This window comes from Silene latifolia, chromosome X (assembly GCF_048544455.1).
Source record: "Silene latifolia isolate original U9 population chromosome X, ASM4854445v1, whole genome shotgun sequence".
Lineage (NCBI taxonomy): Eukaryota > Viridiplantae > Streptophyta > Magnoliopsida > Caryophyllales > Caryophyllaceae > Silene > Silene latifolia.
Genome location: NC_133537.1, coordinates 324046837 through 324074131, shown reverse-complemented (window position 1 = coordinate 324074131; position 27295 = coordinate 324046837). Strand labels below are relative to the sequence as shown.

Sequence of the window (27295 nt, the reverse complement as noted above, 5' to 3'; positions counted from 1 at the left end):
CGGCTTCTAGCACTTCCTTGCTTCGTCGAATTATTTCTGATTTGTCACAGGAATTTGCTATGAGTGACCTCGGTAAGCTTCATCATTTCCTTGGGATTCAAGTGACACGATCCTCTAACGGCTTATTTCTATCTCAAAGTCAGTATGCCCGTGAACTTCTTGATCGTGCATCAATGGCCTCATGCAATCCCGTAATGACCCCTGTTGAAGCTGGGTCAAAGTTAAGCTCCACGGCTGGCCCTTTAATTGCCGATTCTACCTTATATCGGAGTTTAGCTGGAGCACTACAGTACCTCACGATTACCCGACCTGATATCACCTATGCGGTTCAACAGGTTTGTCTTTTTATGCACTCCCCACGTGAGCCTCATTTTCAATTCTTAAAACGCATACTGCGTTATATTAAAGGGACTCTCGAACTCGGCATTACATTTACCAAATCAGCCGCCACTTCCTTGATCGCTACTCCGATCTTTGATTGGGGTGGGTGTCCCGACTCACGCCGTTCTACTTCCGGGTACTGTGTTTTCCTTGGGGATAACTTGGTGTCTTGGTCTTCCAAGCGTCAGGCTACCGTTTCTAAATCTAGTGCGGAAGCAGAATATAGGGGTGTTGCGAATGCGGTTGCCGAAACAAGCTGGCTACGTAATTTACTGTTTGAACTTCATGTTCCTATTTCCTCAGCTAGTATTGTTTATTGTGATAATGTATCCGCTGTCTATCTGTCTGGCAACCCGGTTCAACATCAGCGAACTAAGCATATCGAGATTGACATTCACTTTGTTCGCGATCAAGTCCGCCTTGGGAAAGTTAAGGTACTCCACGTCCCAGCTGAGTACCAATATGCGGATATTTTCACCAAAGGTCTTCCCAAGCCGCTTTTCACGCGCTTTCGGTCCAGCCTAAGCGTTCGCTGTCCTCCCGCTTCGACTGCGGGGGTGTATTAGTAAATATTATTAGAAGATTGTATGTATCTTTATATTTACCATGTATTTCCTTAGTTAGGATACTAACTTAATTAGAGAGATTCTCTCCATGTAATTAGGTAACCTCTTGTACATGTTTACCTATTTAACCATCAATGATATGAAACCCTAATCAAGGATTCATACACTTTCAGTATTTATAATACCTCTCAAATTAACCCTAATTTGGCCAATTAACCAGTCCTAGTATAGACCCAATCTCCTAATATAGAGTTCTTGTATAAATCGTGCTACACAAGTGTTGTTAAACAAATGATATTTTACCTAAATAACCCCACGTAACTTAAATAACTACATTAACGACGACTTTTCCATAACAAGATCATATACTGCTAGTCTTTTGTATAGGGTTTTACAATAGTTTTTTTTTGTAAACCGTTTTATAGAACACTTACTGTTCAATAATGCTAGAAATTATGACACCTCGAGTTTAAAAATCACAGAAAGAACAACTAATTTGTTAGTTTCTCATACTCAACATTAAAAATCTTGAATATTCTTGATGACCAAGATACAGTAAAATTTGATGGCATCGTATTAAGAATATAACTTTACAATCTAAAAGAATTTGCTCATGACGATAACAAAAAAACAAAAGACTTGAAAAATTGCATGAAACTTTTTACAAAGTACGTAGGCAACATATATAATACTCGAGTACATGATTCTTGTGCCTTGTTGGTTCAATAACATAACATTATTATTTGTTGCATGGAGTATAAAAATTAAGCCATTAACAAGGCCTCCAATCTATTTAACTCTTCTTGAGCCCGTGGATCCAAGTTACTTGCTGTTGTCCATGTTAACTCGCCGGCAGCCATCTACCCGGCTGGAATCCCGATGACCTGATGAACGTCATGATGATCTTCTTGTGCAACAATTTGTTCCATTGCAGACTTGTACCCATCCTCGAACAATTTTAAAGACTCATCGTCTTTTACTCCTCCATTAGCACACTCATCCCCAACGTCGTAAGAGATCAAGTTTAATGGATCTTCGTTATTCCATGCAGTATATGGATCAACCCGACTTATCTTACTAGGACCCGCTTCATAATCCAACGATTCGTCTACTACCATGTTTATCTTACGAGCCTTAATACTCTTATTATGGGAATTATTATAATCTTTCTTGTTAGTAATATGGCACAATACCATTATATCTTTGTCTTGGGTGTCTTGGTTGGGTAAAAGAGAGTATTCATGCATCATCCACTCGTCTTTGTTCAACATGCTGTCTTTGAATTCAGAAACCGGGTTAAACTTGTAGTACTTGTGGATCCCAATAACCTCGTTCTGATAACATATCATCTTTGTAGCGGCTTTCTCTAACCAAGTCCCATGGGTAGGGATATGGCGCTTTATTCTCTTGCCATTCTTAGAAGTCGTCTCGAGAGAGCTGAAGAAGTAACCTTGTTGAAAACCGTCTTCTTCTACCTTTCTTTTAGTTAAAGTCATGATCTTCGAGGGATGATGACTGTATACATCAAAGTCCATGATAACATTGTTGTAGAATGATTCCAATGGTTCGCCACTTAGCCTTCTTTTCAAAAAATACCCAACAAGTTCTTCCTTCGACGGTTCGAACTTGTAACCCAATGGTAGATCATAAGCTCCCATTTTACAAGATAATTATGATCAAAGAAAGCTGGAATACAAAATCCTAACCGAAGCTTATTATTTCTTTGTGTATGGGAATTTTTGTGAGATTTTGTGTTGTAATAGTGAAATAGGGTGATGTACGTTGTGTATATATATAAGGACAAAACATACTTTGAGAATTCGAGTAGGATTCAATTATCTTGAAGATTTTTTCTGTTATTAGACACGTTAAGTTGTTTTTCCCATAGTCAAGGAGATATTTGTAAGGAGTAAATAAGTTTGTTAGAATAAAATATTTAAATAATACTACTACTATTAGGATTACTAATCATGCATGTAAAAACCCTAATTACGTGAACTTAAACACGGGAGTATATATATATTTTTTTTTTGATGACGAGGGGGTTGAGTCCCCCCGGGCTCATGCATTCCCGGACCACCACATGGACCATGTAAGCCACCCCCTTCGAGGGCTGCAGTGGCCAAGTGATCATCGCCTCAGCTGGTAGTCGAACCTGAGACCTCTCAACTCCTGCATTTCTGCAAGCTTCAAGGTTTAACCCAGCTACCACTGGAGTATATATTAATAATAGTAATAATAAACAACGGAAATACTCATAACAATAAACAAATGAGGCATTCATATGTATGCTATGGAGTCAACTCGGATGGAAGGGTCGAATACGGGTGTGTATTTAAGTGTTGGACTAGAAAATTTTATGGAACATGGATTTTTGTCTAAAATGAAGTGTGAAGTGTTATACCAATGTTCAAGTGTCAAGTGTCGGACACGTATATACGAGCTCAAATGAAGTGTCGAACTAACGTACTCATAAGTGAAAAAAGATAAATCTAAGAATAAGCTAAAAATGAAAAAAAAGTTCAATTATTCGTCTTTAATCTCACTCAAAAATGTGTAAAAACAAAACCACTTATGACATTGTTTTTTATAGCAAATAGCAAATCAAATAACGATTTTTCTATCCTATACCCATAAGACATAGGATAATAATTCAGTTACTCAAGCATAGGATTACTATACTACTTTATTATCCACATATATTGACTTTTCTAGTGAATCCAAATTAGCATTTACTAATCTTTTTTTTTTTTTTTCTCTCCCCTTCCTAATTTCTCTCTTTCTCCGTTTTTTTATGCACATTTCTTACTCCCATATTTTGTTAGGTTATAATTCGTAGTGTTGAGATCATATAAGTCCACTCTTTAAGTGTGAGTCCATAAGTCCTCATCCAAGCCATTGGATGAGGAAAATGAATGGGTGAGATTGAACACAAAAATGAGGATTAAGGAGGAGTTTTAACACCCTCTCTCTCTACAACACTAATTAATCACTAATTCCTCACTAATTTAATATATATACATTTTTTTTCTCTTTCTACCTCACTTCTCCTCATTTCACACTACAATCCTCTCAAAAACCTAAATAAATCCTCTTAAAAAAATCCCAAACAAATCTGAGAAAAATAAAATCCCACCACCCATCCACTCTAAAACGAACGACCCATCACACAGACCTGCCACCCGACACGGCCACCAGCCCTCACGGCCACTTGCCCTCACTGCCACACTTACCAACCGACCACCAATACTCCCCCGTCACCACCCACAACAACAGGCGCGACCACACCACTCTAGATCCGACCCCCACGACCACCTCCATCAACCACTAACCACTCACGGCCTCACCTCCGTCGCCCTTTCCACCTGACGACAACCCACTAATCCATCCACTCTCCAACCCGACAATCACCACCACTCTTTCTCACCATCCACCACCCGATACCACAACCACCATCTGCACGACACAACCACCACCCAACCTCTTACCATACTCGCCCCAAAAATGCCACCAACAACCACCAAAATTCAGATCTGAATAAGTTACCACCACCAACAACCGCATCAACCTCCATTATCGCGCTCCCACCACCCGACAACAACATTATCACCACCACCCAACACAACACGCCCTCCCCATGCTCGCCCGCCACCACCCCGACAACATCACCACCATCCGACGCCACACCACCCATCACCATACGCACGTCCGACATCCTAACACCACTTTCCTCTCCTTCACCTATTTTTTCAGATCTGAAAGTTTTTTGTTTTTTTTTTTAATTTTTTTTTTGTTTATTTTGTTTTTGTTTTGTATTTTTTTGTGTTTATCAGATTTGTTTTTTATTTTGATCTTTACCTACTTTTTTTGTTTTAGTTTTTGTTTTATTTTTTTGTTTTTGTTGTGTGTCGTGTCTTTATTTTGTTTTTTTTTTTGCTTTTTAAGCTTTTGTTTACAGGGAATTTTTTTACTAAAATCCAGTTTTTCAACTTTTTTTAGACCTTTGATTTAAATGTTAGATCTATCAAATAGATTTGTTGTTATTAATATGAAGTAAATTTTTTATTTTAATCTTGGATCTATTAATATGAAGTAGATTTTTGACATAATCGTATTAGATATATTTTTAAAATTGTAGATCTAGGTTTTGAAAAAACTTATCTTTTTTAAAGTTACTCGTATTAAAGTTACATTTTTCTATATTAAAGTTACACTTTTCTCTATTAAAGTTACACTTATTAAAATTACCATTTTCTCTATTAAAGTTACATTTTTTTCTGTTAAAGTTACACTTTTTCTGTTAAATTTATATTTTTCTCTATTATTAAAGTTACACTTTTCTTCATTAAAATTACACTTTTATCTATTAAAATTACACTTATCTCCATTAAAGTTACACTTTTTTCGGGTGTTAGTATGACATTAGATATATTTTTAAAATTTTAGATCTATCTCTATTAAATTTTAGATCTAGGTTTTGAATAAACTTATCTCTATTGAAAAAACTTATCTCTATAAATGTTCGTATATATTAAAGTTACAGTTATCGCTATTAAAGTTACACTTTTTTCTATTAAAATTACACTTTTCTCTGTTAAAGTTACATTTTTCTCTATTATTAAAGTTACCCTTTTCTCCATTAAAATTACATTTTTTTCTATTAAAATTACATTTTTCTCTATTATTAAAGTTACACTTTTCTCCATTAAAATTACACTTTTTTCTATTAAAATTACACTTTTTTATATTAAAATTACATTTTACTCTATTATTAAAGTTACAATTTTCTCTATTAAAATTACACTTTTTTCTATTAAAGTTACATTATTTCTGTTAAAGTTACATTTGTCTCTATTATTAAAGTTACACTTTTCTCCATTAAAATTACACTTTTCTCCATTAAAATTACACTTTTATCCATTAAAATTACACTTATTTTCATTAAAGTTATACTTATCTCTATTAAAGTTACCCTCTCAATGACTAAAGTTATACTCTCAATGGACTAAAGTCACTCTCTCAATAGACTAAAATAACACTTTCAAAAGACTAAAGTTACACTCTCAATGGACTAAAGTTACACTTTTAATATGGACTAAAGATACACTCTTAGTGGACAAAAGTTATACTTTTAAGATGGACTAAAAATACACTCTCAATGGACTAAAATTACAATTTAATGGACTAAAATTACACTTTAATGGGCTAAAATTACACTTTTAAAAGACTAAAGTTACAGTATAAGTGACTCAATTTACAATGAGTTGTGTTAAAATTTGAAAAACTCAAAATAATATTTGTCGTAAGAACTAAAGTTACACTCGTAAAACGCAAAATTTATCGTAAACTTGCTTCAAATTTTCAAATTTCAAAATAATATCCGTCAAACCGCTTTTTTTTTGTTAAAGTTACACTTTTTTTTCGTTAAAATTACACTTTTAAAACAGTGAAAGTGTTGTAAAATTTGTATAAATTTTTTGTCAAAAAAAAAATTTTGTGCTCAAAAAAAAAAAATTGTGTATAATTGATGCGTGTCTATAATATGATGTTTTACATCTTTATTTCCACGCATTTTATGTCCATTATTAGTAGTTTATTCTACTATTTGCCCCTTTTCGTCGACTTCCGCCTTTTCTGGTAATATTGCAGATTATTGCGGAAATGAACAGAAAATGAGCCAAATCTTGACCCCGAAAGCTAAGCTTAGGAAGGACATGAATATTTGACTCAGACTTGAAGTTTAGAATGCATTTCAAGGCCTGACGATAGCAAAAGCATGGGTGCGTACGAGTTTAACAAGCAAAGAAGCACTTCACAACATTGCAGGCTGCTTCAGATGGCTATATCTCGAGTTTTAGAGCAGATAATCGAGTGATTCCAGTTGGAGGTGAAAGGTTATCCTCTTAGCTTTCCACACCACGTAGAACGCCTGATTTGACCAAGTAACGAAGAAATGGCAGCTGTTTTAAGATCGGTGCGCGCTGCAGGAATCGTCGAAATGCAATGCATACAGTACGCTGTTGGTCGATCGACTGGTCCAAGTGGTCGATCGACCACTCCACGAGTCTGACGAGAATTTAAAGACGAGATTTAGCTTAAGCCCATTGTGTATTAGGTTTAGGAATAATAGGTTATGTTATTTTCCTATATAACGTAACTTTACCTGCGGCTTGAGCATTCATTCCTTGACTCAGTTTTTCAGTTTTGTTTTGGTACGTTGCTTTGCGTCGCTTGGAACGGCTGCACTGTTCTTTTCTTCCCCAAATTTCGTTTGTAATCTCTTACTCTTAAATTCTTAATAGTTAAATTCTTATTCTCTTATTTCATTTGTTGCTCTTTGTTCTTGTTATTAGATTAATTTATTTTATGCCTTTTTATTTATTCAATTCGATTATTATGCCGTTTAATTCAGTTTGTTCGCAATTTATTGTTATTTCAATTATCAATATGAGTAGCTAGATTCCCTTCGCTAGGATGTGAGGAGATCTATAGTGTAGACGGCTTAGGATATTGTAGGATTGTTTAGGTCGGTAATTTATTTATCAAAGTTAATTAATTTGCATCGTTTAATGAAGAGACCAAGAGGAGAATTGTTATTTGATTTGGGAATTCTAGACCTATATCGTGAGATTGGAATAGAATAGACCTAAAACTATGATAATTAGTCTACCCTTGAGACCGAAAGGGAATAGGAATTTCTTGAGACCGAAAGGAGATAGAAGTTGCAGACTTAGTTACACTGACCGGAACGAAAGTTAGATAGTGTGATTTAGGGAGGGAATTCAGACCGAAAGGGTGTTTCCTGTTGACAGTGGACCGAGAGGACTCGTCATTTACCCGAATACCGTACTCATATCCGACCTACTTTAGATTAATTCCGTCGAAACTGTAGTGAACCGATCGTCTTAGCTATTTCTCTATTATTACTTTCATCTTTTTACAGCATTTTATTTCACTTGCAACTTAGTTTAAAACCAAATCAAAACCCCCCTTTAAATTGTTACTTCAATAGATTAAAAATTAGCAAACATAATTAACCTTGTCTCTCTGTGGTTCGACCCGTACTACCACTAGCTTATGTTAGTTTAGTTCGGTATTATAAATTTAAATTTTGATACTAAACGACGGTATCAAATTTTGGCGCCGTTGCCGGGGAGACGGTGTAATTCTGTTTGCTTTATTTTTGTTTATTTTTCTTGTCTCAAGGAACTTTGGTTCCTTGAGGCCGTTGCTTACCTTTGCTTCTAGTTTTGCTTTTGCAGAGTTAGAAGTAAGATTTTGAGAGGAAGGCTTGAGTACTCTCAGTTCTATTGCAATCATGCCTACTATATCTGATAATCTTGGTAAGACAAGACACGACCTTCCAAAAGGATTTACTCCCCCCTTTGAAATTCGTCCTTCCTATATCGAATTGGTGGAGCGAAATCGGTTCTTTGGTCTACCAGATGAGGATCCTTGGAAGCATATGGAGTTATTTACGGATTATTCTTTGTTCCATACCCGTCTGCTGGAGTGACACAAGATGAAGTTAAGGAGAAGATGTTTCTTTACTCTTTGAAAGATTCTCACGTCAAGTGGTATCGCTACCTTGATAAGGTAGTAGCTAGAGTTCTGATGGACATCTCTGGCATTGGCTTTCTGAAACAAAGATATTTCGCCTGCGAAAACCAATGCTTTGAGAGCTCAAATTTCAAATCCAGCAAGGACCCGATGAGGAATTTCATGAAGCATGGGCTCGTTTTAAGAAGCTGATTCGATCTGTTCCTCACCACGGTTTTGAGGAGTGGTACCTTTGCGACCAATTTTATAATTCTTTGTATGATGACTACAGAGTCATCCTTGATTCGGCTGCAAATGATAGATTTCGAAATAATGTAGCTTATGATAAGGGTTGGAACACTATTGAGGAGATGGCAGTCCATAGAGCCGAGTTTGGAAGTTCGCGTGGAAATTCGCGAAAACAAAGTGATGAAATGAGTGCCATTGTGACACTTATTACTTATATTACTGCCCGTCTCGAGAAGTTCGAGATTTCTGAAGCTTCCGAAGAGAAAGTTGAAATTCCTGTCCATAACTTAGATGAGGCCGAGGAATTGAGAGAAATGGTCCGAGGTCTTTTGGTTCAAGTCGCGAAAATAGAAGCAGCTGGGATTGAATCTTCAAAGAATTTTGTGAAGCAGTTGGAGAATATTGAGGCTAAGCAAGTCGCCAATTCTTTGAGCAATTGTGAGGGGCCAATTGAAACGATTAATGCCATTAATCTCAGAAGTGGCCTCTCTTATGAAGGTCCCGACAAGCCAAGAGGAGACTCGGGAAATGATGAAGAGGCTAGTTTAATTTCTGGTGAAAAAATGAGCTTATTTGCGAAGTACCACCGATCGATCGACCAGCAAAAGAATGATCGATCGATGTCGAATGGAAAAGTTTCTGATCAGAAACTATTCACGCCCAGCATAAGCAGTCAATTGACCACTCCTATCAGTCGATCGACTGAAGCTCCTGACGAAATTAATTCTGATCAGGAAATGTTCACGACCAACCAGATTGGTCGATCGACCGAGACCAATGGTCGATCGACTGGGTTTTGTATGCAGGACGCAAATCCGTCAATTAATCTGCATGATTCTATACTCATTGATGATTTGACGGAAGTTTTAAACTTACGGAAGCCGAAGGTTGCTGATCCTACGGCCAGTGTTGCAGTCTCGTATCCGGAGCGTTTGGAGAATGCAAAGTTGGAGCGTCAGTTCGACAAATTTTTGGAGATCGTCAAGGGCCTTGAGGTAACTGTTCCTTTCACTGATTTAATTACCCATGTACCGTCTTATATGAAGTTTATGAAAGATATTCTATCCCGTAGACGATATATAGAGGATCATCATGTGGTAGCCTTCAACTTGCGGCAGACACTTTGCTCATCTTCAAAATAAGCTGCCAAATAAAAAATTTGACCCGGGTAGTTTCTCCATATCTTGCTGTATTGGGACCCACTTGGTCGATAACGCCCTATGTGATACAGGGGCTAGTGTCAGTGTTATGCCGTTGTCTCTTGCTAGTAGACTTGGTTTCGCTAAATTTCGTATTACTGATATTACCGTGCATATGGCCGACCGTACCCAATCACGGCCAATAGGTATTTTCGAGGACATACCTGTGCAGATAGGGAAATTCTTTATTCCCGTTGACTTTTTGGTTTTGGATATTCCCGAAGACCGACACACTCCTATCATTTTAGGACGACCATTCCTGCGCACTGTTGGTGCAGTGATAAATTTCGGGGATAGGACCATGACTGTGCAGGTAGGGGATGAAAATTTGACCCTTTACCAGACCGGCGTTCATAAGGCACCGATGCAAGTCAAACCTTGTGACGCCATATCCTCTATAGATCCTATTACGGATCCTCCTAGTGCTATTACTGAGTTATATTCTGCTGTACTGACACCTCCGCCCCAGTTTGGGAGCAAATTGGAGGACCATGTCTTTAATTAATTGTTGCTGCGGTCATGGCGAGAGAGGGCATAGGAGATCCGGGTGATACTAGTGAGACGGAATTCGAGCAAGTCACTTTGAGAGAGAGAGGCCGGGCAAAGTGAAGAAGCGTGTCATTTATTTTGCGACACCAGATATTCTTCCTTCGACTAAGCCTGTTGTCTGGAAGCCTAGAGTAGCGGTCCATACTGCTGAAAGGACCACTTTTGGTCAAGTGCCCTGCTTTGGGGTAGCTTGTTATTGAGCCGTAGTGCTATTCGGCTGTAATTATTTTGTAATTTTGGGTCTTTGCTGAACTATTTATTGCTTTTATTAGGACGTTTAGTTTTAGCTTTAGTTTAGTTTTTTTGAGTTGACTTTGGACAAGTTTTGGTATTGGTATTTTTGTATTTTGCATATTTGTGAAATTTTCAAGTAATATGGAGTTGATAGAGGATAGGAAATCGTTCCATGGAGGTTGCCACGATCGAGCCTGCGCCGATTCTTGATCGAGTTCTTGCATTGCATTGTGCAATTCGAGATAGAGGAGTTTTTCTCCTCTTCTCTCTCGTTTATTTCTCCTCCTTATTTCCTTTGTTTTTAATTTTTACATGCTACGTCCTTTACCTGAGTTTTACAAATTTTTGCAATTAAAATTACCATTTTGTTTACCCAAATATTTTTCAAGTTTTAATTAAATCAATTTCCGCTGCTTTTATTTTGGTTTAATTATGTTTTGTTGGGTAATTAATTTGAGTTCTTTCTCCCTATTTCTAATTGATTTATTGCAATTCCCTTTTGTCGGGAATTGGTTTGGGGAGGTTTGCTTTATTGTTTGATTACTTATAAGAACTCAAGTTGTTTGCAGGATTGGATTGACGCGAGTCACTGCTAGTGCACCTATTCTGTTGTGGCCCCTGTTGTTGCCACGACGATGTATGCTCGTGATCCCTACTGTATCACGATTGATTTTCTCTCCCCCGTTTCACGGCTGGTTTGGGGAGGTTACATTTTGTAAGTTTCCAGCTCCATTTCATTTCCTCTCTTTAGTCTAGTTTGCATTTTCGGTTTGCATTTGTCCCACCTTTTATGCTGCTGCTGTTGTTTGCTGTTAGGTAGTAGTTGGTCCAATGAGGACATTGTCCGATTTGGTTTGGGGAAGTTGGTAATGCACACTTGAGTCTGCATTTGCATTTGTTTTGCATTTACGTTTATACATTTCTGTTGGCATTGTATTTATTTCTTATATATACAAAAATTCATAAAAATCGAAAAATGTCATAAAATTCAAAAAAAAAAAAATTCACGTTTCTTTTGCATTTTAGGTTGGGTCTGATTGGAGTATTTCATTGCTGAAACTGTTATTTGCTTAAGCCTTACACTTTATCACCTCTTTTAGCAAAAGTCTGTTGCAATATCTCGAATTTCGTTTCAAAATCTGTTGAACTAGTAGGCTTGACTTGAAAATTTTGGCAAACTACAAAATCTTTCTAAGGAATTAGAGCCTTATAAATCGGTGACATTTATGACCGATTTCATGTAGGATGTGAGTAGTTCTCCTTATTTGACATGTTACATTAATTTGCATAAACATGAATTTGATCTGCTTAGTGCCTGTATGCATCCGGTTTGTGGTTTGTTGACACATGTGGGAGAGGTCTCCTTTTCTCATTTTACCCATAAGCCCCACATAGCCAAAATTGCCTTCTTATCCCATTAGCTACATACTGAAATTAGCCACCTTATCTGAGCTAGTACTTGTGGTTTTGGGAATGTTTTTATTGCATTTTGGTTATATTGCTCTATGTGAGATGAGTGGTGAAATGTTGAAAGGGAAGAAAGAAAGAAAAGAATTGAAAAAAGGAAGAAAAAAAGAAACAGATTACGAAAAAATGAAAACCAGTTCGATATTCAGTCGATCGACCTCACCCTTTGGTCGGTCGACCAGGCTCTGCAGAATTGAAAAATCGCATGAATTGAAATTTCATTATATGGCGATTTTTACTCCCATGTTGTTATTATATCTTTTGGGGAGTTGAAGTTTGTTGGAGATTGTGAGTGTTCCGGGTGTAATTTCGGAGCAGTGTTTTGTGACCACGTAAGCTTGTGGAATGATGTCTTCGCTTGACTCTTTCTTTCGCTCTCTCCTGTAAAGATGAACAAACTGAGGGCTCGGCTTGGTACCGAGCGTACTCACTCCGACGCTCAAGTCAGTAAACTTAAAAGGGATAAGTTGTATGTTACTTGGCAAAGTATATTGTAGAGAGATAAGGGAGTTTATACCAGATTAATAGTGAGTTTTAGGGTGAATTGTGGATTATCGGATCGTTTTCTCAATGAGGATTGAGGAGTATTTATAGACTTTCACCTTTTGTCACGTAGTGGCCAAGTGGCCAAGTGGCAGAGCAGGTGGAAAGACTGTTCTACCCTCGGCCGAGGGACGCATGGCAGGCCGGTTGGCCTGGTTGACTCCATGCCGAGGGAACTGGATATGAGTACGCGGATTTGCCTCCCGGCTGGCTAGTTGCCTAGCCGAGACCCAAGTGACTAGCCGACTGGCTGCGTCGGTTAGGCTGTCTAATACGTTGACTTGTTGTGGATATCTTTGACCTTGCTCAATATGTTGACTCGGTCAGCGGGTGCAGAATATGCCCCATCAATTTGCCCCCAGCGTAGTCTATGCCATGGTATGGACCTTCGATGAGTGTTGAGCGTATTCTGCGCAAGTTGAACTTCTTCCCCGACTTCTTCTTCCTTGGCTTGGTTCTGTTCAGGCCGTACCATATCCCCCCTCCACATGGATGTGTAATGGACATCAAATGTGGAAAAGAAAAAGGCGCTGGCCGAGACTAAGGTTGAGAGTGCCGTGTGCTTTTGATTGTCCCCGGCCGGTGCTGCCAAGCTTGGTTGATCAGCGGGCCGTTGGCAAGTAGATTCCAAGTAGCGTGTCAAAGAAGAGTGGTTACTGTGTGTCGATTGACATTCCGTGGCTGCATGCTCGACACGTGGCTTGGCATCGATTGGTGGACGTTTCATGGGCTTTGCCCTGATTGGTCCGTTTCATGGGCTTTGTTCTATAAATAGAGCAGTGTGCCCCTCAATTTTCCGCACAAATTTCATTTTCTCAAAAAATTTCTTCTCTCTAGTTTTTCTCGAAGAAACTTCTCTCTAGTCTTCAAAGCGTTACTCGGCGTAGCACTTTTTCCAAGGTAAACAAACAAATCTTCCCAACTTTTAATTGTCAAGTTTTTGTTGTCATTATGTCTTCTGCTGATGCTGGACCCAGTACCTCTGCGCCGGGGGGCGAACCGTCGCATCCTTATGAAGAGGAGCCACTGGTTGTCACCCCGATAGGGTTTGGGGGTCCTAAGTCGCCTTCTCCTGAGGTTGATCCAAAAATTTTGGAGGGTTTTGAGGATGATGATGATGATGAGGCGACCCCTTCTGTCGTAGAGAGGCCGCATCTCTTGGATCACGGCGACGCCTGTTCGATCAATCCTGATCGTGCTTGGACGAATAAGTTCGCTAGCTGTTCCGGTCCTGATCTTTTTGAAGATCATTACTCCTTCGGTAGGGGGTATAAAATTGTTATCCCTGAGGAAGGTCAGGCGGTGTTGCCCTCCTGAGGGCTGTATCGGCGTGTACATCAGACACCTGGAGTATGGGCTCCGGTTTCCTCTGAATGCATACGTTGCGGCCATCATTAAAGCCATGAACGTCGCCGTGGCACAACTGCATCTGTTGGCCATCAGGACGATTATCGGCTTCGTGTGGCTTTGTCTTTTTAAGGGGGAGGCCCCAACGGTTAACCTGTTCCGCCGGCTTCCTCATCTTCGGCCGTCTACCCTCGGTGGCACGGGGTGGTACAGCGTGCAGACGGAGCCGGGTTATGTTACCGTTTCCAAGCTGACATCTTGCAAGGACTAGAAGGGGCGATGGGTATACGTCGAGGTTCCGGAGGATTATCCACTGCCCCGGTCCTTCCAAAGCCGCGCCAATTTGCGGTGCGAGAGTAAGGGAGAGCATGACAAATATGTCTCCCGGAGTAAGCTTAAGATGGACGCCAGCAGGGTCTATCTTAATGAGGACGAAACGCGGGCAATGAAGCTGTTTGAGGCTGAGAAGGATGGTACGCCGAAGGGATGGATGCCCCCGACGCAGATCATTCTTCAGGATGAGCTGCTCTGCCACGTCGGCCTCATACCGGCCCTCAGCCAGGGTGAGTGGGGTCGGTATGAGGCCCATCTTTGCTTTTTATGTTTCGTTTTTTTTTTTTTTGAATTTTGGTTTATTTCTTTTGTTTAACTCCTGCTTTGTTTCTTTTGCAGACCGATTTGGCCCGAAACTGCCTGTCTCCGTTCTCCAGAGGTTGGGACTTGACGAGAACGGGAGAGTTGTTGAGCTGCATCCTAAGGCCCAGCCACGTGATCGCAGACCGGCTCCTAACGAACTCATGGACCAGCAGTTGAAGGCACTGGATGTGACGGCGGCTCAGGCGCAGATTGCCAGTAACGTGCCGCGCCGCAAACCAAAGACAACGTCTGCGGCGGCGACGGCGTCTACTCCGGCTCGGTTTTCAATCCCCGTGGTCCAAAAGCAGCAGGTGGTCATCGATGTTGAAGAGGAGGTCACTGTTGCGGAGGCTCCTCCTTCTTCGAATAAGAGAAAAGAGGCCGAGTCTGCCGCCGCTGCTGTTACCGAGGCTCGGAAAGAAAAGGGGCCAGTCGGCCCTCTGTCTAAGAAGGCCAAGACCGGTACATATCTAACCCAGGGCTCGGATTTAGCGGGCTCTTTAGGCATTCCTGATGACAGGCTCTCTGGTATGTCAATGAATGTTGACATGGATGCTTTGTCTGAATTTTTTGTAGATCAACCGCCGCCGGCTGCCGGTCCCACTGAACGGAAATTGGAGAAGCGGCCTATGCAGATGGGCAATCAAAATGTCACCGTCGACTCCTCATCCCTGAAGGTTTCCGCCGCTCAGCTTGTGGCGGAAGGCACAAGGTTGTGCAAGAAGCTGGCGAAGTGGAATGAACTAGCCGGCGCTCATATTATTGAGCAAGAAACGGTCATGGCTCGAGCTGCCCCTGCGCTTGAACGGCTTAGGCTTGAGCTTGCTGCTTCCAAGCAAGAGGCCGAGAAGGCGAAGAAGGACTTCGACGCCACCATGGAGAACTTCCTCACTCAGCGAAAGCTTAAGGAGGAAGCTGAGAAGCGGGTCCTAGCCGAGAGAGCCAAGGTTGAGGCTGCGTTGGCTGACGCCGCTAAGCTGCGGGAGGAGATAGAGAAGCTTCAGGGCGGTTACGATGCTATGGTTGAGTAGAGGGAAAAATGGAAGTCCCTGCATCTGACCGAGGCGAAGGAGCACAGGAACACAAAGGCCATCCTTGCTCAGAGGGAGAAGGACATTGAGACGCTCCAAACTGTCATCATCCCTGACATGTGTGCCCAGTACCGGGACCAGGTTGAAGAGGCCACCAGGGATGCGATTAAAAAGCTCGTTCCTGAAGGCTCCTTCCCGTGGCAATATTTTGACCGGCTTCTGGATGAAAAGGCCGATGCTGCGGAGAAGGCGGCTGCGGAGAAGGCGGAGGCGGCGAAGGCTGCTCAGGAAGCTGAGGCCAAGGCGGCCCATGCTGCAAAGGTGAAGGAGGCCAGGGAGGAAGCTGAGAGGGCAAAGGCGGTGAAGGCGCCAAGTCGGCTCTCGGGTCGCCCATCGATGGTGATGCTTTCTCTGCTGCCGGTGGCGAGCGAGAAACAGGCATAGGGAGACGGGCGGTCGTCACCCGGATTCACCGGCCCTTGAGACGGCCTTCGGCTATTCGGGGGCCAACTATTGAGCCTTTCCTCCCTGCCATCCTTTTGGCGCTTCAAGTTTTATGTCTGTAACCTTTTGTTGTAATTTTTTGTTTTTGTTAAACTTTGGTAGGTTGTGTTTAGGCTATCCCTATGGGGACGGCCGTCGTCTTTGTTTCGCCTTCACCGGAAACATTTTTTTCAATAAAGTTTGTTTATTTTGCCTCCATCCAGTTGTCTTCTTACGTTTCAACATATTGAGTGCTTTTTCGTTTTTACTTCCGGCTTGGCCGAGGCAGTTAGAAGGCGCATCTCAATTGTACTTAAACGTTTAAACATGTTGGCATGTCGGTCGCTTCCTCCACCACCCCCGGTCTTAGCCGAGGCGGTCGATTGCGCTTCCCAACCACCGTTGTGAACATGTTAGCGTATCGGTCGTTGTGTCCCCGTCGCCCCGGCTTTCGCCGAGGTAAAACGAGGTTACGGCTCGACAGCGTTCGTATCTGTAGACATATTGATCGCTTCCTCTGCCGGGCCTTCGGTTGGCCGAGGCGGCTAGATTTGCGTCTCAACTGTACTTATACGTTCCTATTAGCGTATCGGTCGTTGTGTCCCCGTCACTCCCAGTTTTGGCCGAGGCAATCGAGGTTACGGCTCGACAGCGTTCGTATCTGTAAACATATTGATCGCTTCCTCTGCCGGGCCTTCGGTTGGCCGAGGCGGCTAGATTTGCGTCTCAACTGTACTTATACGTTCCTAAGCATGTTGGTCGCTTTCGCGAGTATCAACTGCATTTGGCGTGACTGCCCGGCTTTGGCCGTGGCGTCTGCTTTGGTATGACTGCGGAGGGGACAAGCACTTTGATGGAAAATTTGGATCATTCTTCATAAGGTATAATCAAGCGTCGGGGTGCCCACAACGGTCTCGGACACCTCCGCCGCTATACAAAATATTTTCTTAAGTTGTCCGTGTTCCAGTGGTTCATCAAAGGGACACCCTCCATGTCTGTCAGCCGGTATGTACCCGGCCTCATTTCTTCAACCACTTTGTAGGGTCCTTCCCAGTTGGCCGTCATTTTTCCATGGATGTTTCCTTTGTTTGTGGCGGCCGACTTTCTTAGGACTAGATCTCCTACTCTTAAGTCCCTTTTGTGGACCCTTCGGTTGTATGCTCTTCTCATTCGGTTTTGATAAACTGCCAAGTTGAGCCGTGCCGTGTCTCGACTTTCTTCGACCAGGTCTAGGGAGGCTCTTAGGCCTTCCTCATTTTCGAATGGGTCAAAAGTTTGCGTTCTGAATGTCGGCACCGTTGCTTCAATTGGCAGCACGGCCTCAGACCCATAGACTAGGTGAAATGGGCTATACCCCGTTGCTTCTTTCTCCGTGGTTCGTAGTGACCACAGGACGCCGGGTAGTTCATCAGCCCACCTTCCCTTTAGATCTTCAACCTTCTTTTTTAGCCCGTTCAGGATTGTTTTGTTAGCTGCTTCCGCCTGCCCGTTGCTCTGAGGGTGGCAGACGGAGGAGTATGCAAATTTGATTCCAAGCTCCTCCAACCAATTCATTACCATGTCGGTCCAAAACTCTCGGCCGTGGTCAAATACCATGACTTGGGGCAACCCAAATCGAGTTATAACGTTCTCCCAAATCACTTTTCTTACGGCCGCCGTGGTCTTGGCAGGTACCGCGACAGCTTCGACCCATTTGGTGAAGTAGTCAACGGCGACAATCAGGTACTTTCTTCCTCCGGAGGCCGTCGGAAATGGCCCTAATAAATCCATCCCCCACTGTGCAAAAGGAAGGGGACTGAGCACCGGTTGCAGGTCTCGGGAAGGTGCATGTATCACCGGAGCGTGCATCTGACAATTCTCGCACTTCTTGGTTTTTGCTCTGGAATCCTCAAGCATGGTAGGCCAGAAGTAGCCGGCTCGGAGAGCTTTGTGGGCTAGCGTTCTTGCCCCCATGTGATGTCCACAGATGCCTTCGTGAATCTCTGTCAGTATTAGCTCCGCGTCGGCTGGGCCGACACACTTCAAGAGTGGTCTTATTACAGACCTTCTGTACAATTCCCCTTCGAACACTGAGTACCTTACAGCGATCCTTCTTGTCTTCTGCGAGAGACTGCGGTCCTCCGGCAACTCATTTGTAAGTTTGAATTTCATTATCGGAGTCATCCACGTCGTCTCGGCTTCGATGTCGCCCACCATGCCGACGGTCTCAGTGATGCTTTTTGCATTCCTGATATCCACCAGCACGGTTCGACTGACATTCTTGATGCTTGAACTGGCAAGTCTTGAGAGAGCGTCGGCTCGGTTGTTCTCAAACCTGGGGATGCACTGTATCTGGAAAGATTTCAATTTTGAGGTGTCAGCTTTTACCCTTTCCAGGTACCTTATCATCCCATCGTCTCGAGCCTCATACTCCCCTCTGATTTGATTAGTCACTAAGAGTGAATCTGTCTTCAACACAATATGCTCCGCCCCGGCAGCTCTAGCTAACTCGACTCCAGTTATCACCGCCTCATATTCGGATTTGTTATTTGAGGCCGAGAAGTTAAATTTCAAGGCATACTCAAACTCGTCCCCGTTAGGGCTGGTGATAAGGATGCCGGCCCCTGAGCTGTTTGCCGTGGAGGACCCGTCGGTGTATACTTCCCACACACCGGGATTTGATTATTCTTGATATGTGCACTCGGCCAGGAAGTCTGCAAGTGCTTGCCCCTTTATCGAAGGTCTCGGCTTGTACTGAATGCCAAAGCCGGAGAGCTCCACTGCCCATTTGATAAGTCTGCCTGATTTTTCGAATTTTTCTAAGGCTTTCTCTAATGGCTGGTCGGTTAAGACCGTCACGGGATGTGCGTCGAAGTAAGGTTTCAGTTTCCTTGCGGCAACGACGACGGCGAAGGCCGCTTTTTCGATCAGTGGATAATTTCTTTCGGCGGCCAGCAGTGTATGGCTGATAAAGTAAATTGGGTGCTGCTGCTTATCTTTTTCTCTGACAATTACGGCGCACTGACCGTGGCCGAGGTAACTGCTAAGTATAGATATAGCGTCTTCCCCAGCGTCGGCCTGGACAGGGTCGGGAGTTTTAGAAGGTGGGCTTTCAGTTGTTTGAAAGCCGCACTCTGTTCGTCCCCCCAGCTGAAGTTTTTATTCCCTTTCAGCACTTGAAAGAATGGTGTGCTCTTGTCGGCCGACCGAGAGATGAAGCGGGCAAGAGCCGCCATTCTCCCGGTCAGCGTCATAACCTCTTTTCGATTCCTCGGCTCCGGTAGGTCCAGTATTGCTTGGACTTTCTCCGGATTGGCATCAATTCCCCTGGCACTGACAAGTACGCCGAGGAACTTACCGTCCCGGACACCGAAGTTGCATTTCTTTGGGTTGAGCTTCATTCTATATTTCCTTAGTGAACAAAATGTTTCGCTCAAATCGGCCAAGTGCTCGCCGTCAGACTTGCTTTTTACAATAGCATCGTCGACGTAAGCCTCGATGTTTCGCCCTTTTTGATCTTGAAACACTTTGTCCACCAGCCTAGTGTAAGTTGCGCCAGCGTTTTTCAAACCGAACGGCATCATTTTATACATGTATGTCCCGTGTATGGTGATGAATGCGCACTTAGGCATGTCTTCTTCGACCATGAATACCGATGGTACCCGAGAAGGCGTCAAGCGAGGCTCGATAGTGTAGCCTGCCGTTGCGTCAATTAAACTATCTATTCGAGGCAAGGGATAGCAATATTTAGGGCATGCTTTATTAAGATTGGTAAAATCTACACACATCCTCCACGCCCCTGATGACTTCTTTACCATTACAACATTTGCTAGCCACTCAGGGTAAGTACAAGGCATGATAAAGCCTGCCTCTAATAGTTTATCTACTTCGGCCTTGATGGCCTCATCCTTCTCGGCGGAGGAGTTCCTCATCTTCTGCTTGACAGGGCGAGCGGTGGAGAGTACGTTCAGCTTGTGAACGATCACCTCCCGGCTCACGCCTGGCATCTCGGCTGCTGAGTATGCGAAGACATCTTTGTTCTTCCTCAACAGGTCTAGGAGGTCGGCTCTGAATTTTGGCTCCAGGCCGACACCGATAGTTACGGTGCGCCCTGGGTCAATTTCCACTTCCTCGGTCTCGACTCCTTCGACCATGCCGACGTTGGTGTGCATCGGATCACCCTCCTGCTGTAAGGATGGGCTCTTTCCCTTCTCTTATTTCTTTGCCACTTTGAGGGATTGCATGTTGCACCCTCTGGCAGATACTTGGATGTTGACAATTTCGTCTCTCTCGTCCTTTGAGACGAGCTTTGTCTTCCCGGTCCGAGACATACATCAATGTCGGGGCCCGGATGGACATCACAAAGATCGGCCTCGCTCAAAGTGACCCGGCCTATCGAAACATTGTAGGCGGACGAACCATCAATAACTACGAACTCGGAAAAAACATTTTTGGCGCGCGTCCGCTTGGCCGAACATCACCGATCGATTGACGCCCGGGGGTACCAGGCCGGCCGGAGAAGGCATGACAGCGGGTTGGTGCGAGGGGCCGAGGTCTTCAATCTTCGAGACCGAGATTAAGAAAGCACTCCAACGAACATGATGTTCGTGTAGGCGTCTGTGTCAATCAGGCACCTCTTCACCAAGTGGTTGGCTATGTCTAGGTGGACTACGAGCGGGTCGCTGTGCGGGGCGATGACTCCTTCGTAGTCCTTCTTTCCGATGGTTATATCGGGGACGGTGGAAGCGGGGGTCGCTGTGGTGGGCACAAAGTTGATGGCTTGGTAAAGCTCATTTAAGTGCCGTTTGTGCCCATTAGCTGACCCACCGTTCTCGTTTCCTCCGATGACAACCTGGATCACTCCCATTCTCTCGAATACGATTTTCATTCGCCCCGGAGCTTGTTTCCGGGCCTCCGGCTACATACTTGAGGGGCCCCCTTTCGGATTAGCTCCTCGATGGCGTTCCAAAAATGCCGACGAGTTGTCGGTCTTATGGCCAGTTGGCCGTGGTAGTCGCAGAATCGCTAAGGTCGCCGTCCCCCTCGCCTTGGGGGTCGGCCCACTTCTTCCCTTCATTCTTGCTCGGGCAAAGACCTCGGCCGGTGACTTGACCAGAGGGGTGAGACCGCTGTACCGCTTTGGGGTGTATGGTCCCGAACTCCCCCCGGCGCCCGCTGAGTTCTGTTTCCTGTTAAATCTTTCAGGTCGTGACCTATTCATGTCACGGCGTCCTTCATCTACGTTGTCCCGGCGGCTCCTCCTTTCTGGATGCCCAGCTTCACTGTGGCCTACCCAGGTCTTGTGATAGTCCTCCACCTTTATAGCTCGGTCGGCCATCTTTCTGGCGGAGTCGAGGTTGAGGTCCTCGCACTTGATGAGCTCGTTTTTGAACTCGCCTTTAGGGAGGCCTTTCATCAGCGCGAAGGCCGCCAGTTCGGTGTTCAGCTCGCGGATTTGCCGAACTTTAGCGTCGAATCTCTTGACGTAGCTCCGGAGGGACTCGCCCTCCCCCTGTCGGATAGTCAGGAGATCTGATGTCTCCACGGCCCTTCGCTTGTTGCAAGCGTATTGGGCTATGAAATTGTCCCTTAGGTTGGCATAACAGTACACCGAGCCATTAGGTAGCCCCTTGTACCAACTCTGAGACATGCCATGGAGGGTCGTTGGGAAGACTCGGCACCACACCTCATCAGGTTGCTCCCATACCGACATGTACGACTCAAAAGCCTCGGCATGGTCGGTTGGGTCGCTATCCCCTTTGTATGATAGGGGCGGCAGCTTCAGTTTGGTTGGCACCGGGACTTCGAGGACATAGGCATTGAGGGGCTGTCTGACCACGTGCCGAATGACACGTGGCGATCGGCTCCCCGCATTCCTAGTTCGGCTTCTCTCCCCGTGGCGGGAAGGGCTTCTTGTTGTCCGACTTTGGAGAGTCGGACTTCTTTCTTCATTTCTTCGGGGGTGGCCTCGTTGTTGCCGCGGCGACGCTGTCCTCCCGCGAGTGGGGGAAGGACTTTGGTCTGCCACTAGCACCACGGGCACCGCCGGCGTCCTTGCATGCCCAGCTCCTTGTATTGCTCCGGTCAAGTTTTTCGGAGTTACTTTGCGGGCCCTGGTCACCAGTGGAGGCGCTGCCGCCCCTTTCGCCATGACAGGGGTAACCGGCGTACCACCCATCAGGTCCAGGAATAGCTTCAGTTTGGCTGCATCGACCACATGTCCCATGACAAAGATGACACTGGCCGTGAGCGGCGGTGTTCCGCTCTCTTGGCATCCCGTACATCACCGACTCAATCACTCGGCCGGTGGGGGACTGCCCGATCTCAGAATTAGGGAATGTGTCATCCTGGTAGAATTCGGTTTCTACACTCACAAGTTCTGGCTGTTTTGACATCTTCTTAGCTCTTTGAATGGTTTTTTTGGTTTTGGTTGTTTTTTGTTAGGTAGGTGATCAGCTTTTAGTATGGTTTCCCCACAGACGGCGCCAATTATTCCGGGTGTAATTTCGGAGCAGTGTTTTGTGACCACGTAAGCTTGTGGAATGACGTCTTCGCTTGACTCTTCCTTTCGCTTTCTCCTGTAAAGATGAACAAACTGAGGGCTCGGCTTGGTACCGAGCGTACTCACTCCGACGCTCAAGTCAGTAAACTTAAAAGGGATAAGTTGTATGTTACTTGGCAAAGTATATTGTAGAGAGATAAGGGAGTTTATACCAGATTAATAGTGAGTTTTAGGGTGAATTGTGGATTATCGGATCGTTTTCTCAATGAGGATTGAGGAGTATTTATAGACTTTCACCTTTTGTCACGTAGTGGCCAAGTGGCCACGTGGCAGAGCAGGTGGAAAGACTGTTCTACCCTCGGCCGAGGGACCCATGGCAGGCCGGCTGGCCTGGTTGACTCCATGCCGAGGGGACTGGATGTGAGTACGCGGAATTTGCCTCCCGACTGGCTAGTTGCCTAGCCGAGACCCAAGTGACTAGCCGACAGGCTGCGTCGGTTAGGCTGTCTAATACGTTGACTTGTTGTGGATATCTTTGACCTTGCACAATATGTTGACTCGGTCAGCGGGTGCAGAATATGCCCCATCAGTGAGTTTTGTGCATCAATTTGGCACTGTTTTGTATAGTTCACATTGAGTTTGAAGTTGGAAAGTGCGTATTATTTGGATCCCGTTGTTGCTAGTTCGGCCTATTAACTCCACGTATCCAAAACGTTTTAGCCCCTTCTTACCCGTTACCTCACATATCCCATATATACCTCGGCATGTGTCATGGTCATTTGTTTGGGTGGAATGCATATGTACGGTCGTAGAGATCACTTTTATGTTATACTGCAGGCATGTTCTTATAGGTCGTAGTTAGGTGAGCGTCATTACAAATTTACTTCTTTCTATCCTTACATAATTTACTCACCTTGTGCTGTATTGTGTGATTGAGTGACCCGTGAGAGTCCGATTTTGAAAGTCTTGCAAGGTCGAAAGTTCAACATCTTTTTGAAATATGTATAAATTCGTTTGCTTGACATTGCGCTGTTAGTAGTTGATTCTGTTGCATTAAATTGGTTTGAGTAGTCGGTTTTCAGTTTGTCCATGTTTGCTCCTTTCTATTTTAGTTCATATTAGTTGCATTAGTTTGCTTGGGGACAAGCAAAGGTTTGGTTTGGAGAAGTTTGATGCGTGTCTATAATATGATGTTTTACATCTTTATTTCCACGCATTTTATGTCCATTATTAGTAGTTTATTCTACTATTTGCCCCTTTTCGTCGACTTCCGCCTTTTCTGGTAATATTTGCAGATTATTGCGGAAATGAACAGAAAATGAGCCAAATCTTGACCTCGAAAGCTAAGCTTAGGAAGGACATGAATATTTGACTCAGACTTGAAGTTTAGAATGCATTTCAAGGCCTGAAGATAGCAAAAGCATGGGTGCGTACGAGTTTAACAAGCAAAGAAGCACTTCACAACATTGCAGGCTGCTTCAGATGGCTATATCTCGAGTTTTAGAGCAGATAATCGAGTGATTCCAATTGGAAGTGAACGCTTATCCTCTTAGCTTTCCAACGCTGCGTAGAACGCCTGATTTGACCAAGTAACGAAGGAATAGCAGCTGTTTTAAGATCGGTGCGCACTGCAAGAATCGTCGGAATGCAATTCTGTACAGCGCTGTTGGTCGATCGACTGGTCCAAGTGGTCGATCGACCACTCCACGAGTCTGACGAGAATTTAAAGACGAGATTTAGCTTAAGCCCATTGTGTATTAGGTTTAGGAATAATAGGTTATGTTATTTCCCTATATAACGTAACTTTACCTGCGGCTTGAGCATTCATTCCTTGACTCAGTTTTTCAGTTTTGTTTTGGTACGTTGCTTTGCGTCGCTTGGAACGGCTGCACTGTTCTTTTCTTCCCCAAATTTTGTTTGGAATCTCTTACTCTTAAATTCTTAATAGTTAATTTCTTATTCTCTTATTTCATTTGTTGCTCTTTGTTCTTGTTATTAGATTAATTTATTTTATGCCTTTTTATTTATTCAATTTGATTACTATGCCGTTTAATTCAGTTTGTTCGCAATTTATTGTTATTTCAATTATCAATATGAGTAGCTAGATTCCCTTCGCTAGGATGTGAGGAGATCTATAGTGTAAACGGCTTAGGATGTTGTAGGATTGTTTAGGTCGGTAATTTATTTATCAAAGTTAATTAATTTGTATCGTTTAATGAAGAGACCAAGAGGAGAATTGTTATTTGATTTGGGAATTCTAGACCTAGATCGCGAGATTGGAATAGAATAGACCTAAAACTATGATAATTAGTCTACCCTTGAGACCGAAAGGCAATAGGAATTTCTTGAGACCGAAAGGAGATAGAAGTTGCAGACTTAGTTACACTGACCGGAACGAAAGTTAGTTAGTGTGATTTAGGGAGGGAATTCAGACCGAAAGGGTGTTTCCTGTTGACAGTGGACCGAGAGGACTCGTCATTTACCCGAATACCGTACTCATATCCGACCTACTTTAGATTAATGCCGTCGAAACTGTAGTGAACCGATCGTCCTAGCTATTTCTCTATTATTGCTTTCATCTTTTTACAGCATTTTATTTCACTTGCAACTTAGTTTAAAACCAAATCAAAACCCCCCTTTAAATTGTTACTTCAATAGATTAAAAATTAGCAAACATAATTAACCTTGTCTCTCTGTGGTTCGACCCGTACTACCACTAGCTTCTGTTAGTTTAGTTCGGTATTATAAATTTAAATTTTGATACTAAACGACGGTATCAATAATAATCAATTAGTGAATGTATAATTAAAGCTAGAGAGAGAAAGTGGGATTAATTAGTGTATAGAAAACTCATTAGTGTTAAGTATGCTTTTTTGCTTTCAATCTCAACCATCCTTAGTGGGATATCTAAGGGATGTAGTGAGGACTTATGGAATCAAATATATAGGTGGACTTATAAGAACTTCACTCTATACTTCGTATATATATATATATATATATATATATATATATATATATAGAGGAAGGATCAACTAAGGTCCATTACATATTTGAGTCCATAAGGTCTTTTGTGAGCCATTGGATGGAGGGAGATGGAGGGATGAGATGAACCCACCAAAAGTCATTATACAAGCAAATTAACACACTTTACTAATCCACCCTAATTAACCACTAATTTACTATATATTTGTTTTCTACCCACCTATTTCTCTCTCATCTCACACATTTCACTCTTCTCTTCTCAAAAAAAAAAACCCAAAAAATCCAAATAAATAAAAAACCCAAAAAATCCAAATAAATAAAAAAAACCCAAAAAATCCAAATAAATAAAAAAACCCAAAAAATCCAAATAAATCAAAAAATCCAAATAAATGAAAAAACCAAATAAATCATTCATTTCTCTCTTCCTCATTCACCACCACCCACCACTATCCCAACCGACACCACCCACCGCCCACATCCACCGCCACCTCCACCACCGCCGTAATATATAAACTCGTTTTTTTTTTTTTTTTTTTTTTTTCAGTTTTTTTTTTTTTTTTTTTTTTTTTTTTTTTTTTTTTTTTTTTTTTTTTTTCGATTTCGTGTTTTAATTCTCGTTTTTTTTTGTGAGATACTTTTTTTCATCTAAGAGTTATACAGATTGTGACTAGAGTTATACATTGTATGTCTAGAGTTATACATTATATGCCTAGAGTTATACAGATTGTGTCTAGAGTTTTACATCATATGCATAGAGTTATACATTATATGACTAAAGTTATACAATTTTGGACTAAAGTTTTACAAATATGGACTAAAGTTATACATATGAAGGACTAGAGTTATACAAAAATGGACTAAAGTTATACAATTATGGACTAAAGTTATACAACTATAGACTAAAGTTATACAAAAATATACCAAAGTTGTACAAAAATGAACTAAAGTTATACAAACATGAACCAAAGTTATACAAAAATAGACCAAAGTTAGTCATATAATGTATAACTCTATGCATATGATGTATAACTCTAGGCATATAATGTATAACTCTAGGCATTTAATGTATAACTCTAGTCACAATATTTATAATTCTAGTCAAAAGATGTAAAACTCTAGTCACAATCTGTATAACTCTAGACATACAATGTATAACTCTAGGCATTTGATGTATAACTCTAGTCAAAAAAAAAAACAACAAAAAAAAAAAAAAAATTAATATGAAAAATCTAAAACAAATCTAAAAATCTAAGGTCCATTATATATTTGAATCCATATTTTTGTATAACTTTAGTCCATAGTTGTATAACTTTAGTCCATTTTTGTATAACTCTAGTCCTTCATATGTATAACTTTAGTCCATATTTGTAAAACTTTAGTCCAAAATTGTATAACTTTAGTCATATAATGTATAACTCTATGCATATGTTGTATAACTCTAGGCATATAATGTATAACTCTAGGCATTTAATGTATAACTCTAGTCAAAGTATTTATAATTCTAGTCAAAAGATGTAAAACTCTAGTCACAATCTGTATAACTCTAGACATACAATGTATAACTCTAGGCATTTGATGTATAACTCTAGTCAAAAAACTTATAACTGT

At 42.5% G+C, this 27295-nt stretch overlaps 1 protein-coding gene across 1 annotated transcript; it reads right to left on the bottom strand.

The window, feature by feature from the left end:
* Positions 1-1807: 1807 nt before the first annotated feature.
* LOC141620728 (NAC domain containing protein 50-like) lies at positions 1808-2703 on the bottom strand. The gene has a single exon (XM_074437527.1). It carries the CDS (start codon positions 2603-2605, stop codon positions 1808-1810), a length of 798 nt encoding a protein of 265 aa, XP_074293628.1. The 5' UTR covers positions 2606-2703.
* Between the last annotated feature and the right edge of the window lie 24592 nt (positions 2704-27295).